The 17,129-nt window shown below is 44.0% G+C and overlaps 1 protein-coding gene across 1 annotated transcript; it reads left to right on the forward strand.

Moving 5' to 3' along the window:
* The first annotated feature begins 4,879 nt into the window (after positions 1 to 4,879).
* hif1aa (hypoxia inducible factor 1 subunit alpha a) lies at positions 4,880 to 16,743 on the forward strand. Its single transcript, XM_083684083.1, has 15 exons — positions 4,880 to 5,163; positions 10,598 to 10,788; positions 11,236 to 11,384; positions 11,565 to 11,649; positions 11,958 to 12,070; positions 12,378 to 12,580; positions 12,868 to 12,974; positions 13,126 to 13,273; positions 13,431 to 13,768; positions 13,962 to 14,191; positions 14,297 to 14,404; positions 14,625 to 14,884; positions 15,023 to 15,131; positions 15,256 to 15,352; positions 15,475 to 16,743. Exons 1-15 carry the CDS (start codon positions 5,132 to 5,134, stop codon positions 15,636 to 15,638), a joined length of 2,334 nt encoding a protein of 777 aa, XP_083540209.1. The 5' UTR covers positions 4,880 to 5,131; the 3' UTR covers positions 15,639 to 16,743.
* Positions 16,744 to 17,129: the final 386 nt, after the last annotated feature.

The following is a 17,129-nucleotide window of genomic DNA, read 5'->3' on the forward strand; positions in this document are numbered from 1 at the left end:
TATTTGTTTTGACCATTATTCCAGATTCAAATAGCCAATGTTATTGCTCCGGCACAGTCTACACACACAACCGGTGGTGGAAAGAGTGGGCATCATAACCAATGCGGACAAGATTTACAAGAACTGATGAGCTGCTTGTTAAAATCCTGGAACAACTGTAGAGGGGGGTCGTGTGAAATAGTTTCTCAGTGATGTGACTCCTCTCGAGAGAATAACACACACACACACACACACACACACACACACACACACACACAGGCTCGCTCTCCATTAAAGCCTTTTTAAATGTGACATTAGTGTCTATCAATGTTAATGTATGAATCTGTTGCCATTGTACTGTGGGAGAAGATTAGCTTGTAGATGCAAATAGCTTTACTTGTTACACACACACACCAGAGGATCAGGGTCATTTCCTCCTTCAAACACAGAGATGGTGGTATGTGGAGCAAAGAGAAGTGGGAGGAGCTTGTGATGCTTTTTAAGGAGAATGTACAAACTTGTACAAACTTGCTGATCTGGTTGCGTGCTTCTTCACTTGAACAGAGCAGTAGTGTCGGTGATGATGCATATGCCAGTTCATAAGAATTGGCTAAAGTGGTGGCTCAGGACTGTTGAGAAATATCAGTTTTTCTCCCTGCGAGGTCACAGCAGCCTGCACATTTTAGCACCTGGTGAGGAGGAAGCATCAGACAAGAGGGCAAACACACAGAATCGATATCAGTCAAGGAAACAAACTACTAGTGTGATTTGAAAGAAACTACTTGTAGTGTCATCTCAATATGCATGTAATGAATGTACAGTAAGTGCTTTCCTTACAGTCCAGTTTTTCATCCAGTTCTTGCATGTCCTCCAAATATGAATGAATGCTAGTTTACAATTCCCAGATGCTCTCTCTCTCTCTCTCTCCCTCTCTCGGAATTTGTCTGCAGTAAGACATTCCTAGTTTGTGGGTAGGCAGGCTAGATGTTGCCAGCACACAAAAGCTCTTCTCAAGACAGTTGCTCTAAAAGTTACTGAAAATTCCATCAGCTGTCCACTTGGACCACCCAGGTGGACAGCTGTCAGTCAAGGAAACAAACTACTAGTGTGATTTGAAAGAAACTACTTGTAATGTCATCTCAATGTACATGTAATGAATTTACAGTAGGTGCTTTCGAATTTGTCTGCAGTGAGATATTCCTAGTTTGTGGGTAGACATGCTGGATGTTGCCAGCAGACGAAAGCTCTTCTCAAGACAGTTGCTCTAAAAGTTACTGAAAATACCATCAGGACCATTTGGACCACCCTGTTAGCCTTTCCATCAAATAGCAACCATTCAAACAGCTACTATGCTCTATGCACCAGATTACAGTACAATGCCACTTTTGCTGTGTGACACACAGGCAGAGAGAGAGAGACCCTAAGGTCAATCCATCTGGTTGAGCAATCAGTATATTTCAACTGTCGTCACAGACGAGAAGAGAATAAACAGGAAACCACACTGCGTCATAACTGTTGCCTGTGATAGCTACAGGAAGCAACGGGTAGAAGATCTGACTGTTCGTTTTACAACACTGATATTGGCCAAGCATCGTGATAATGAGCAGCTGGTAAAAGATGGAAGACGGTCCTGGAAAACAAAGAAAACATCTCTGGCCATGAAACAAATTCCAGCAGTCAAGAAAAACAATGGTGATGGCCTGTGTTGAACCTGCTCAGTGCTAAACGGTCATTTCCCTGGGGTGCACTGATATGCTCTGATGGGATAGAAACTTCCTGCCAAGTTGGCGCAAAGAAGTCATCAGACGCCTTAACAGAGTCCCTGACCTCCTCAACCCCCTATCCTGTGGAAGTTTTGTTCGAATAAATTAATGAACTAAAAATAGTAGTAGCGTCTGTACATATTCTGAGAACAATGCCAGAACGGGTCCCCTTACGCAGAGCCAACGATACGTGGGTCCAGTGGACATTTTGGACATGTTCCACTAAATGTGTGCTTGTCCCAAACTCAATTCACAAATACATAGATGATGCGTTCATGTATACTTCGCTCAATTTTCAGTTGAAAGACGACGTTCTGCACTACAGTTGAACTATTTAGACCATCAATTAGAAGTCTCTGCTCCCTCTCAGCCAAGTCTCAGCTCATTGTATCCTACCTTTATCAGGGTTTAAGGAGGTGCATTGATCTTAGGAGTCATTAGAGCAGCCTGTACTACTCTGGTTTTATCTAGCCTTCTGAAGATTAAACCTTATGCAATGTGAGGACATTGGGTTCAACCAGTTAACTCTGTATTTGTGTTTGCCTCTCTGTGCCACCCATTCCAGCAGGCTGGTCTAGTCTGAGAGGATAGGCGTGTGACCCTTGTCCTAACTGCCGTTACACACAATCGCTGTAATCACTGCTGGCAATGACTGCAGAGGTTGATTGACTCTCAGTTTGCCTGCCTGGCTGGTGATGATAACCTGTCAGCTGGTTTCAGTGACACTATGACATCAGCCTGGGTTTGGCTGGCGTCAGTTCTACAGAACAAATGACTTCCTTTAATTTCCTGAGAAAACTCTAGTATAGACCAAGTGGCCATTGACTGTCACAAGACCCTTTCGTGCAAATCTTTGTGTATGACAAACTATGATCTGTCATCAAACAGCGTGGGAATTTGAGCTCAAGTGAATTGTATTTTCCACACTGTAAAAAGTTACAGCCCTTCCCCAAACGTATATATCCTTCACAGACAGGAGGCCAATACAGTGCTCCAATAGGCTGTCATATTATGCTACAACTTCTTGCAATGCAGATCATCCATTATCCAACCCAGCTCCTCGAGCTAGCAGACCTACCTAACATTGTGGTGTTGTTCCACTCAGCCAAGCCAACATATTCCGGGAATGACATCTGCAGCCTTCCTGGCAGTAAAAACAGTATTTTCATAATGAGATCTATCATCTAAGTTCAGTAGGCAACAAATCTTCGATAGCAGGAAGGATATTGTCAAATCCATTTGACCAAGTTTACTAAGACACATTTTAGAATGGTTTTAAGACCAGTGGTGCTGGAATTTCACAATTATTTTTTTTTCAATTATTTTTCTTCCCAGGCACTGAATCAGAGGCTGGATGAAACAGTTCCAAGCATGATCCACATGTTCCCTTGTGGTTACAGTCTGAATGGAGCCAAATCCCTGGGCCAGGTCTACCACAGAAAACCAAGGAATTGGGCAAAAAATATGCTGACCATAAATGTGAGGAGTGATGTCACACTTGGGGCCGGTTTCACAGACAAAGCTTAAACCTCGTCCCAGACTAAAATGCCTGTTTGAGCTGTCTTAACTCAAAGCGACTTGCACAGATTTATCTTAAAATAGTCTTAGATTTAGCCTGTTCTGGATTAGATGAGATGCATTTAAATATGGAATGTATTCATTATGGCTTACAACATTAAAATAGTGTACAGCAAAATTAAAGAGTGACTAAACCAAGGCTGGTTTAAAATGTAGTTTGTGGTGATTAAAATACTCACACTCATGAATATCCAAATGACAAAACTTCTTTTTTACATATCATATTTTTCACCATGGCTGGTAATCACAATTGTCTCATTACTGTATGTTTTTTGGATCATAGCTCTCTCTTCCAACTTCATGTCCAATTCAACCTGTAGAATTCTCATTTTCATTTAATGTTCTTCCTTCAGATGTTTCATTTTATGCTCATGAAATTCTCTGGCTAACTTTTCATACATGACCATCTTTTTTGTTCTCTGCTGAAATGTGGTGGCAGCATCTTCTCTCAGGGATGCTATAGCAGATGTGGAGGGTACACACTCACTGTGCACTGGCTCTTCCAAACTGTTCAGATTTGTTTCCTCTGGAAAAAGAACACCATTAGAAGCACAAATAAACTCAGTTTAAGGTTCTTCCACAGAGTCAATAAAAGCAGATATCATTCAATATAAGTGATGTTGCAAAAATATGAATATGAGAAATGTGAAATACTGATAATAATGAAGATATCTCACCTGAAGTTGTTGTACTGTTCTTCTGCTTACATTTTCATTTGCATTGAATTCACTGCAAATTACAGCCCAACCACTCCTTTTCTTTTGCTCAGTAGCAAGTAGTATGTTTTTTACTGTCAATAACTGGATGGTTTGACCCAATTTCTTGTAGTAGCGTTTTTTCATACTCTCTAAAGTTTTTTGAACAAATTATTTTTGCATTAGCGGTTTTGTCTCTTTTTTTGTTTGTTTCGTCTCAATATTCACACCAGTAATGGTGTTTTCTATTCCGTTTTCTATTCCATTCCGTTTTTATGAGCACATTAGACTAACAGCATGGGCTCATACGTAACCTAATGAAGCTTAACCCAGGTGTTCTCATTTAGGCTCACTTACCGTACTCCAGGACATAGTCTCCGACTAACTAAGCCAAATTTAAGACACGTTCATGAAAGCTACTTAAGTGTCCCAGTTTAACACATTAAGGCCTACTCCTGGCTTAATCTAAGCCCTGTCTGTGAAACCAGCCCTTGATATACATCTATTTAAGAATATATTCTGACTTTAAGGCAAAAGGTAAAACAAAAAACCCTTTTAATTGCTGTTTATGTATGAATGGTGCAACATAAATAATGATTATTGATATCACCATTCATGTGTGAAATTTCATGGTGAAAGGTCACGGTGTGTATTAGAATTGAACTGTCAGTTTAAAGCTGTTGCGACACCAACACATGGGTACAAGGGCCCAAAAGGCACGCACTGATGGTACCAGCTTGTGTCGCGGGAGCGCGCCCCCGGTGAAGAGGCATGTGACTGCGCGCTCCTGGACGGGCAGTGGGAGGGGAGTAAGCAGCTGATCAGCTAGCCAACTAGCCCGATCCAGCTACAACACTCAACATTGTTTCAACAGCGCAACCTCACCAGCGTGGCACCCTGCGCTCTTCGAAGGAATTAAAAACTAATTCTTCAGCACACATGTTTTGACTTTCGGTCATGGAGGCTTGACCTCTTCCAAAACACAGCATTCAACTTGTCGTATGTGAACACAACTTACGGATTTATATTGCTCTTTCAACGTGGAATTTTCGCTTGATTTTCAACGGGCCCGAAGACAAGCTTGGTATCGTTTTAGTGAGGCTTAGAGGTTGCTAAATGGCCACAGGAGTTGCCCCCGAAAAGAAAAGGTAGCTAACATTACGTTGTAAGATAACTAGCTAGCTAACTAATTTAAATATGTCTATATATTGTTTTCGCCTACCTATGTTTTCTATGTCCAACTAACATAGTAAGGGTATTGTTATATCAGAGTTTGACACATTTTGTAGTTTGATTGCTAGCTAACCTAGCTAAGAGAGGCTCAGTTGTCTTGCTAACTAGCTCTCTGGTTGGGTAGTTGCTTGCCAAGTTTGTGTCTTTGTTATCCCATCAGCTTTCTATTGTTGTGGTTCGTAATAATGAGACAAACTGGGGGGAAATGACCACTGACTCAATATTTGAGGCAAAGTTTTGTTCGCGTGTTGTCTGTCAAAGCTAGCTGGCTAGCTATGCTAAAGGTCGTGGCAGATCAGGGTCCGCTTTGCTGTCCTTTGTGTCAGAGGGGGTTACAGTAGCTTGCTGTGTCCAACCTTGTTAAGTTGTTTGGTGAAATGATCAAATTGCCTCTGATAGCAAACTTTAGCGTAACATGTGTGACACTGACTGACAGCTCATCTGTCAGTGACACATTGTAAATGGGCTCGATAGCCAACAGAATTGAAGGCAAGAATGAGCAATGTGTCCACTAATAAAGCTAGTTGTAAATGTATCCGGTTAATTGTACAAACAGCTAAAGGCTATTTCAGGTTAAACCCATTTTTGACGATTTCTGGGAAATAACATTTAAACTGTAAAACCATGATATTTTGGTATTTAACGATAGTACTTGCATCAAAAAACTTGCATCAAAAAACTAAACTCACTCTAAAACGACCGTTTATATCCTTAAAATAATGATTTTGATTTCACGCTACGCTTTCTGTTTTCTTCCCGTTCTCCGGGTCAGTTTCCCATTTTCAATACAACTGTTTTGTTATTCAACTGTTCAGTCATTTCGTCTCTCTTTCTCTCTTTTCAGTATAGTAAACTAACAGACTTCACATATTGGTGCCCATATCTTCCATTGACGTTAAACAAGTATCCGAAAACCGCTCACGCGAAAAGGCTTTTTTCACAACCTAGCGGCGGAGGATGTTGAAATTCCGAGTGGAATTTTCGATTGGCTTGATAAGTTAAATAGGGCGCACGTCAGCTATTTACACAAATAATAAAAAAAGGCCCAAACGCGAAATGTTCGCAGTTTTCAGTTTGTTGTAGACAAGACATTGGCGAAGACACCCATATCAAATTCGGCTTGTTGGATTTTGATTTCGTGACAAATATTGCCTGGCTAGCTCTCCGTCTCGCTCGGGCGGCACTGATAATTTTGCTAGTCGAAAAGTCGATTGGCTTGATAAGTTAACTAGGGCGCAACGTCTGCTATTTACACAAATACAATTAAAAAGTCCCAAACGGAAGATGTCAGCGGTTTTCAGTTTGTTGTAGACAAGACATTGGAGAAGGCACCCATGTCAAATTCGGCTTGTTGGATTTTGATTCCAGAGCTGGCCATTGAGGTCAAGGTAAAACTACATTTTTTTCACCCGTTAATCCTAACCCAATCAAAATCCAACAACAGGGGTTGAATTGACAGGTAAATGTACACACTTTCGCATTATTTTGGATATTTTGAACAGTTTAAAAAGTCCCGAAACTGCTATTTTGCTTGACAGTGGACTTAGAACTCTTAACTTATCCCTATTGGGATAGTATTGTGGCCGGAACGATTGATCACGCTGGGTGCATGTCAACTCAGTTATCTTGAATGAAATGATATGAAACAGGCCTACTTGTGTTAATTGTATAGGTGGTGACAAAGGAAGACGCTGCTGTTAATGGTTGCTCTTGAAATATTCACAATTCAGTGAAAGCTGTCCTTTAGTCCATCTATAATTTAGGTGGTTTAGTTGCCATAGACCAACAGGTGGTGTATCAGTTTGAAACAGACCTGTGTCCAAATACTCAAGGTGTTCTTGGTTTAGTTTAGACTATATGGACCAATTGAATAGTCCCAAAAGTACAAATCTAAATCAAAAACACCTTAAATACTTTGAAGTATTTGACTTGAGCCTATGCCGGTCTGGTATGAAACATGATAGGCTGTTATACATTGTTATTCCAGTAGCATTCTCTAGGTGATCAATACCATTTAGCTGGATGTAGTTTTCAAATATAGGCTGTCAGGTCTGATCAAACAGAGCTTTTCATGTCACAGATCTCTTCTTTGCTCATTTCAACATACTGATTTCCCTCAGGTTTCTGTATAGGCTTTATCTTTAGAAAACAAAATAGGCCTAGTTGAAGACATTTTCATAAAAGTGTTTGCCAGTGTTGGCAGAGTGCTATGGTATTTCTTATTTCAGACTTACCGTACTTCTGAATCACTGAGGTTTTGACGTCAATGGGAGGGCCAAGATGTGTGTAGCAATTCACTCGCTGCCAATGCACTGTCTTGACATGAGACATGAAGGGCCTCGGTCTAATTGGAATTTTCTGGGCATGTTGGCCAAGTGAAGGAAAATACCTGCGAAAAGTCTAGCCTATTCCAAATGTGATAGGTTACATTTCCCAAAAACCAATGTGTTTCTTTCATGATCCATCGACTTTTTCCATAAGCTGTCAGTCCTCCTTGTTTAATATCATGGTACGCTTGCATTGTAGGGAAATTGTATGCACTGTTTCCATAGTCATCTGCAGGAAATGTATCATGATGTGTCATTGATTTTATCCTCCTTTTGTCTCTGATGATTCATTTGTGTTGTTATTCAATATCTGCGTTTTGAGTTGAAGCCAGGTGAAAGTAAGTCAAAGGATGAGGCATTTGGCACTGTGGTCTGTTGAATGTAGATATTTAGAAGCCATTTTGTCAACAGTTTGTTTTGAACAGTGCTCCACTGTCCTCTCTGTCAATTTACTGCCTGAAAGAGGTTACATAACACTACAGACGAGGCAATGTTTTCTGTCACACTGAATGTAAGTGGCAGACAGGCCGATGCATTCCGAAACCAGGTCACTCCGCATGTTAATAATGCAGTCAGGGAATGGGGTGACATGAAATTTGGTGAAGTCTGGCTCAGCACTTACTTTGAGACTTCAACCAAGTCCACCAACAAAGTTCACCTATTTGCACTAGAGCTTTAGATTCAGATTTCAATTTAGAGTTTTTATGTATGCCAATTAATATTTTTTCTAAGAATTAAGACTAATTAAATAGTACAAATTGGCTTGTTACGTGTCTGCAGGCCAAAATGACAGAACGCTGGTGGGCATGCGTGACCCTGTGTATAGGCATGTTATGTAATGTTGGCATTTCTACTTGAGCCTTTGTTTTGAGATCAAAGGTTCTGTTTTGATTTCATCCCGTCTTTGTGGTCCTGGGTGGGGAAAAGCATGAGAATCAAAGCAGTGTTTTCCCTTCAATGGTTGTCCTTTTAGAGAAAACAAAACTGTAAGAAAAAAAAAAATCTGTGGTGTTGATGTATATATCACTAAAACAGTCACTGGACATTCCAGTACAATGTAGCTGACCTAGCCCACCTTGGCAAAATTTAAAGTTTCAAGTTCTGATCTATAGGCCGAATTCACAACTGTAAATCATGAACCTGAACGTCGGATAAAGAGGGTCTCCAACTGTGAATACAGTCAGAATGGATTGCTTTGCCTGAATTCAAATTTTCTCACCAACTGACAAATAGTTGATGAGCCTAATTTTCTTTAATCATATTCAACCTACATATAGCCTAAATCTACAGGTGAAATAACACCTAGATATTTGGGTTCATGATTTTCAATCTGCCTGTGAGCATCATTGGTTGGTGGTTATTCCTGTTACTCTGAGCTGGGGCCAGGACTCCGAGCTGAGGCTGAGAAGTGTGTTGATGCTATGCAGAAGTGGTTGCATAACACACAGGATCAGCTTTCATGGACCCTAGACACAGACCTGGCCTTCACATGGTCCGCCAGAGCTGATGGAGGAGAGTGTAAATATTTGGCATTCTCAGCTTCTGCGCAGTCAGCCTGTTAGCGTGACAGACAGACAGACCGGATGACAGACTGACTCTGTTAGTTTGACTATGGGCTGAGAGAATGCATTGGTCAGTCTGCATATGTTATGCAGACATTTATTTACAAGCAAACATTCACTGAACAAGCTAAATTATTTCGCTGCAAAGCCAGATTTCAATCTTTTCCTAAATAGGACAACATGTGCTCTGAGATAAGATAAGCAGCTTATCTGTCATTAAGAGGACTTTTTACTCTCCATAGAAAGTATGGAACTGGATAGTTGATTGGTAGTTAGCCTATGCAAATTCCATTAGCTGATGCATTTCCTTGGGCTTCAAATAACATGTAATTGTGTTAGTGAAACAGAGTAACAGATCAATGCAATTAGCCTAGCCCATGTTTTGGAAGGCATTCAAATTGAGTCCTGTCTGTATTTTCATTGGGCAGGCTACACACTTTGTTTTGTTTGTGCATTGCATGGCTGTACAACTCGGCAGCCTCTCCAGCTCCAGGATATTGAACATCAGTGCCATTGTCTTGTCGGAATACTTCAAAACGACAAGCAAGGAGAAACAATAAGCAGAGGATGTGTCTCTCGTTACATTTGAAAACAAAGGCAAGGGGTTTGAAAGGAGAGCTTTCGTTAACAATGCCTTTTTCAAGACAATAAAACTGTGTCGTTTGAATCGTGTGTCCACGTCTCTAAATAGGCTGGTTTATTGCCATGCCCCAGGGAGGTCTTTTTTTCTGTGTAGATCTAACATCTCCTCTGTTATTACAATTGTGTTATTCTTTCACTAACTGGAGAATTAGGGGTAAACTGTTCTCGTCGGGCCACTAAGAGGAACCGATCAGGAAATAGGAGAAATGTGAGTGGCGAGGCTACACTTTGAGGTGTATTGTCAAACGGTTCAGGAGCGACTCCTCTTGTTTTGGTTGATGTTGCAGTGTACAATTTCAGATTTTGTCATCTGCCTTTAGTAGCCTTTGCGCTCTATATTGTAGGTGTGTGTGTGTTCCAGGAGTGGTCTGCCTGCTCCCCCATTCATTTCGCTCTCCCACAGTAGTGGCGGATGATAAGCCAGAGCAGTAAATGTCAGGGTGATTGGTTGGCTTGGCTGTGCACCAAGAAGGCAGTTGAGAATCCAGTGTGTGTCAAACACAAACCAAGCCTCCTCTACTCGCCAATCGCTCCTGGGGGGGGGGGGGGGCTCACTGCTCTTCCTTTGGTCTGCAGCCAATGAGACGGTAGATCGGGACTGCGTATGTTAATGATTTTGTTGCTGGCGAGACGGCCGGCTGGAGTGTGTGCTTGTTCACGTTGCAGACCTGCGCCACTGCAACAACTCCCTCCCCGCTCTGGCCAGTGGCTGTGCAGTGTTACAGAGTAGACAGGATGCAAACCCCGATGGTGTGTGTGTCTGGGTCAGAAGCGGACTCTGACCAGGCTCTGACCAGCGGACGACCTGTCTCCTGCAGGGTGAGCTCTGAGCGGAGGAAGGAGAAGTCTCGCGATGCGGCGCGTAGCCGGAGAGGGAAGGAGTCTGAGGTGTTCTACGAGCTGGCCCAGGAGCTGCCCCTGCCCCACAGCGTCAGCTCCAGCCTGGACAAGGCCTCCATCATGAGACTGGCCATCAGCTACCTGCGCATGAGGAAATTGCTGAACACAGGTCAGTGGCTTGGGAGTGATAGGAGGGACAAAAGAAATATATATTTTATTATTATTATTATTATATTAGATTTTTTTGGTTTCTCTGATTATTGTCCACGTTAGAAGGATAGGCTAGTGGAAATGGATGGGAAAATCTGGGTCCAAATGTGTCTTGGGTGAGGTTTGGGGACGGACAAGTGTGTTGGAGATTAGGACATCATGTCCAAAGCAGCCCTGGGCGATCTGAACACTTGCAGTCAGGAGGATATAGATCGCTCTTTGCAGTCGTCGTGTCTGTGCGTGTCTGTATGCGCGGGCGTGTGCACCCTGCCCCACAAGCATGTGGTGTGGAGTTTCAACAAGCACAGTTATTTCTTCAGGAAGCATTGAATCGAACCCTTTTCTCATGCCCTGTCCTGCCTCCCTTTTCTGCCAACTCTTTATTTCTTTCTCTCTCTCTGTCCAGATGAGCCAGAGGTGGAGGAGTCTGATCTGGACTCCCAGCTGAATGGTTCCTATCTGAAGGCTCTAGAGGGCTTCCTCATGGTGCTGTCTGAGGATGGGGACATGATCTATCTCTCAGAGAATGTCAACAAATGCCTGGGTATGGCACAGGTAGGTCTGCTCTGACAGTCACAGGCTCCGACAGGTACAGAGAACTCACTGAGGGATAGCTATAGGGCTCAGTCTGAGCTGCGATGGAATGGACATACAAAAATAAATGTATGGTTAGAGAGTTGCTGCAGTTGTTCTGCTGCAGTTGTTTCTAAGCGCCACTCTGTCTGTCATTTGCAGTTTGACCTGAAGGGACACAGTTTGTTTGACTACACACACCCCTGTGACCACGAGGAGCTGAGGGAGATGCTGGTACACAGAACAGGTGAGAGGAACACGCCGAGACATCCCTCTGAAAACACGCTCACTTGAGAGTAGACCCACACAGCACTCTGGACTTGTCAGTGCACCAGTCAGGCTGGGACTGTTTTGCTGTGAGCTGGGAAACTCAAACTCAGAGCCTGTCAGAACAAGTTATCGTTCTCATCCCTGCTCTAGCCCTGAGGTCACGGAGATTAGAGTTGGCTAGTGTCTTTTCTCATGGCCATCACTCTGCATCACTCTTTATACCAGGATTGAATGTCATTTTTGCCTCCCTCTATTATTTTACCCCCCCCCCTCTCCTCTTGTCAGGGTCCTCTAAGAAGTCTAAGGAACAAAACACACAACGCAGCTTCTTCCTGCGCATGAAATGTACCCTCACCAGCAGGGGGCGCACTGTTAACGTCAAGTCAGCCACATGGAAGGTAAGAGCACACCCTCAGACGGGACTCCTTCCAGGTGGAACTTGTTTACTGTACTGTAACCCTTTTTGCCAATGTCTTCCTATAAAAACGGTGCTTAAATAAATCATTATGATCGACACATCAGGTATCGGTGAATTTTGGCTCCCATAAATCGGCATCGATATCAGACCCAAAAATCCAGTATCGGTCGGGATCTAATTGTAATAGCATGTCCCCAGGGGTGAGAATACTCTTAAACCTGTAACACTCTGAAAGCCACGAGCCATGTTATTGTTAATGGAGGCTATATTCCCCCTGTCTTCCCCAGGTGCTCCACTGCTCTGGCCATGTGCGGGTTTATGAGAGCCCTGTTGAGCAGACCCCCTCTGGACACAAGGAGCTCCCTGTCCCCTACCTGGTGCTGATCTGTGACCCCATCCCCCACCCCTCCAACATCGAGGCTCCGCTGGACTCCAAGACCTTCCTCAGCCGCCACACGCTCGACATGAAGTTCACCTACTGTGACGAGAGGTGAGAGACTGACTGGCTCCCATGTGCTATCGAGGCTACTGCAAGTATCCTTGCTCAATATATACGAATAAGGGCCTTTGCTGCATTCGTTAGAATGTGTGTAGCAGTTTTTGTATGTTAACTGTGTGTGTTCAGGAATAAAAGTAGTCAGCTCCTGGATGTAGTGCCACAGAGCCACCTAGTGTCCAATACTGACAGGCAAGAGTTGGACATGACCTTTGTGCCACTCCAGTTAAGCAGTGGTATTAAAGCTTCTTCTTCTTCTTCTTCTTCTTCTTCTTCTTCAGGATCACTGAGCTGATGGGGTATGATCCAGAGGACCTGTTGAATCGCTCTGTGTACGAGTACTATCACGCCCTGGACTCTGACCACCTCACCAAGACCCATCACAACCGTAAGCATGGCTCTTGGCTACTACGACCTGGCAGTGCAAGAACAATCCCTAGAATACTACAGAACATAATTACCGATGCTTGTCTTCAACAGATATTAGAAGACTAACTCTGGTCTAACCCCCCATCCCCGTCCCCCCCCATTCACTTTAGTGTTTGCGAAAGGCCAAGTCACCACAGGACAATACCGCATGTTGGCCAAGAGAGGAGGCTTTGTGTGGGTGGAGACCCAGGCCACGGTCATCTACAACAACAAGAACTCCCAACCACAGTGTGTTGTCTGTGTCAACTTTGTGCTCAGGTACAGAAAGGGGACAGAGGCATTATTTTATGAAGACTATTTTTAGGTTTGATTTTGATTGTGTGTGTCTGTGTGTCCGTCTACAGACATACTACCATGTTCGCACAAAATAGACAATTTGAATCCTGATCTGTGTTCTTTCTCCCCTCTGCTGCAGTGGCATCCAGGAGGAGAAGCTGGTCCTCTCTCTGGAGCAGACGGAGGACATGAGGCCAGTGAAGGAGGAGAAGGATGTGGAGGAGGAGGGGGACGAGGATGTGGAGGAGGAGGTGGAGGAGGAGGTGGAGGACGTCATTTGCCAAGCAGACGTGTCCCCGGACCTCTTGAAAGTGGAGGAGAGTCCAGAGTTAGACGTGATCAAGCTCTTCACACAGACAGTGGAGGCCCAGCCCCTGGCCAGCCTGTACGACAGACTGAAGGAGGAGCCTGAGGCCCTCACCTTGCTGGCCCCAGCCGCTGGGGACACCATCATCTCCCTGGACTTCAGCTGCCCAGGTCAGTGCCCTGCCGGCGGCTCGAGCCTGTGTGGTCTGGAGCCTGTGTGGCCTTTGACACTGGTCCATGAGTTCCATTTGAGCTTGTGTTCGTATTCATGCTAGGGAAAGAAACTTCAGTGCTTTGCTGCATTTGACCTCAAGATAGGTCCAAACCCTCATTTTGAACCCTCCTCTCCCCCCCCCCCCCGCAGACTCAGATATGCAGCTGTTAAAGGAGGTGCCTCTCTACAACGATGTGATGCTGCCCTCCACCAGTGACAAGCTGGCCCTGCTCCTCTCTCCCCTGCCCCCCAGTGAGCAGCCCCTGGTCTCCAGCACCCCAGCAGACACCAAGGCTCAGCCTAGCCAGGAGGACTTCCCCTTCCCAGTGTCCTGCACTCCAGGCTCCACCAGCACACCAGGCAGCCACAGCTCCACAGAGGTGAGGAGGGAGGGACGGACACCATGTCTAGTTATTAAGAACTGCTCCCAGGATACAGGTTCACAATAGATAGAGGATCCTTTGTCATGTCTTTCTCTTCTGCAGCCTGACAGCCCGCTGGACTTCGGTTTCTCAATGGATTCGTTCAAACTAGACCTGGTGGAAAAACTGTTTGCCATCGACACAGAGCCTAAGACCCCTTTTACATCACAGGTACTGTGCCTGTCACACTAAAACACACTCAAATACCTGAGTCTTGGCCAAGTGTGTGTAGAACAACTGTTTTGATATCTCTTATTGAAATCCGCTGTAGACGATTTGTGATGATCTCTGTAAGCTTGCTATGATAGAGTTGCGTGTGGTCAGCAGGAAATCGCTCTTGCTGACTTGATTTAGCACAAAGCTGATGTGACTTATTTTCCCCTCCCATTAGGCTATGGACCTGGATTTGGAGATGTTAGCTCCATTCATCCCCATGGACGATGACTTCCAGCTGCGCAGCCTGTCCCCAGAGGAGCCCCTGTCGTGTGGACCACCCAAACCCATAAAGAGCTCCCCTCTGCACCTAATAGATGAGGTCCACAGCTACCCCGGATCCCCCTTCAGTGCCCCGGGCAGCCGCACCGCCTCCCCAGCCCCGGCACCCCCAGAACCCACAAATACCCTCCACCCTGCTCCCATACACACCAAGCTGTAAGTACACACACGGACATGCACACATATACACACACACACAGACACAAACAGACACTGTCCTCAACCAAAGCACTCCTGTGTTGTGTGTTAATATCATAGCGTGGTGTGTAACCCTCACTTACTTTGCTTCTCCAGGGCTCCCCAGCTGGACAGAGAGCTCTCGCTCAGGACTCTGGCCACCCAGAACACACAGCATAAAAGGAAGCATGACAATGTCACCTCCCTGTCTCAGGCTGTCGGACTGGTAAGTGTTTTTTAATCATATGAAGTGATTCAGTTGTTTTTACGGCGCATGTTCTTTTTAGTAGACATTATACCCGTTTTGAAGTTGGCACATATTTAGGGCTAATTTGATCTGTTTTCCTCAGGGTGTGTTGCTCCAGGACCCTTCTGAGCGGGGGAAAAAGCTGAAGGTGTCCGAGATGGGTCGATCTGAGGCACTCTCTACACTGCTCCTGCCCACAGGTGGGTAGACCTGGCTCACGGGCCAACTGAGACCTGGCTTAAGAGTCCGTTTGAAGCCACACACCTTAGATTGAACAGACACAGAGACCTAACTTCTGATTTACTCACTTCTTTATCTTTAGACCTGTCAAGCCGTCTGCTGAGCAGCTCCTCGGAGGACTGCGGCTCGCCCTTCAACCTTCCCCAGCTCACTCGGTATGACTGTGAGGTCAACGCCCCTGTGCTGGGTCGTCAGCACCTGCTGCAGGGCGATGAGCTGATGCGTGCCCTGGACCAAGTCAACTGAGTCAGCGCTTGGCTTTTCTCCCCTGCTGGACTAGACCGGACACTACAATTTCTCTTCACTCACTCTAAATCCCCACCCGCTGCCCCCTTTTATTTATGTCTTTATCAGTTTGAGTTTGGCTACCGTCTACACACACACACGCACACACACCGACACACCGTGTGATCTCTGCAGCGTTACACCTTGATGAACCACGTAGCAGTGTTTCAGTGTTGGTGGAGGGGGTGAGTTACTGTTGTGTTAGAGGTACCTTGTTATTTCTTTTCTCTGGAGTCTGTCAGGCGGCACGTGTATGGGCCGCCTCTACGGATGACACTGTTCTCCATGGAAACTGGCACCACTGCCAGCAGTGTATTGTAAGCTTGAGTCGCACAATTTATATTTTCATAAAAAGAAACAAATATTACCAGCAATATATTATGCCTTTTTAAAGTAGTTTTGATGGGAGTTTCAACCATTTTTATTTTATTTTTCCTCTGTATTCGTGTGTATGTATTCGTACATAACAAAAGTATTTAGTCCAAATGTCTGAATCCATTTTTTTTAACCTACAATGGTTAGAATGTTCTCCCCATTCATGGTTAGTGTATTAGTCTGAGGCTTTTGCATTAAATATGTAGTCGTCAAGAAACTGTCACTTTAATACATTACTGTAATGTGTGTGTGTTTGCCTTAGTGTGCATAGACCAGGAAATCTTTCAGATTGACATAATGTGGCTTAAGGCCTTATTATGAATATTACTCTTAAACTGAAATACAATATGAGAGTTATTGCTTCCAAATACAATGTTTCTTCATTTGTAATCATGAGGATCGGCCACTTAGTTTGATCGTGTAATGGATTCATATTTGTTTTGCTGTCACTGTGTTAGACTCAAACAGTACATTTAGATGACGATGTTGTGTAATTCATTGATTTTATTATTTTACCAGTATAATTCTCATCATTAGCATAAGGTGTGAGATCAAGCAAACCTTTTTTTCTCAGTTTTAGTCTGTTCTACGCATTGGTCCATGTGTCGTAGTGTTTGGTCTCTGTCATGCTTCGTGATGCTGTCTAACATAAATTGCTTTAATAAAAAAAATCAATTGTCTTGGCATTTTATTTTCTTCTGAAGTCTTTTGCTATGAAACACATTTACATTTATGGCATTTGGCAGACGCCTTTATCCAAAGCGACTTACAACAAATACATTTGTTTAAGTAAGTGAATCATCTATCCATCAGTCATCATAAGAAAAAGTAATCTATGGTAGGACCAGGGGCCATTGGCACTCACAATGTGAGAAGAAGGATTATTATTATTTATTTTTTTAATAAACTTGTACAAATACTAATGGGTTACCTTGGTTACAGTGAATTACTCACTGACAGTGAACATTGTTTCTGTATTTATCTCTCTGAAATGTGGAGTAGTGAACTCACGTGTGAATTAAACACACAAACTGGGAGGCACCCACCACTCCTTTTGAAATACAATTTATCCACATT

This window comes from Argentina silus (genome assembly GCF_951799395.1).
Source record: "Argentina silus genome assembly, chromosome: 13".
In the NCBI taxonomy this organism is placed as follows: domain Eukaryota; kingdom Metazoa; phylum Chordata; class Actinopteri; order Argentiniformes; family Argentinidae; genus Argentina; species Argentina silus.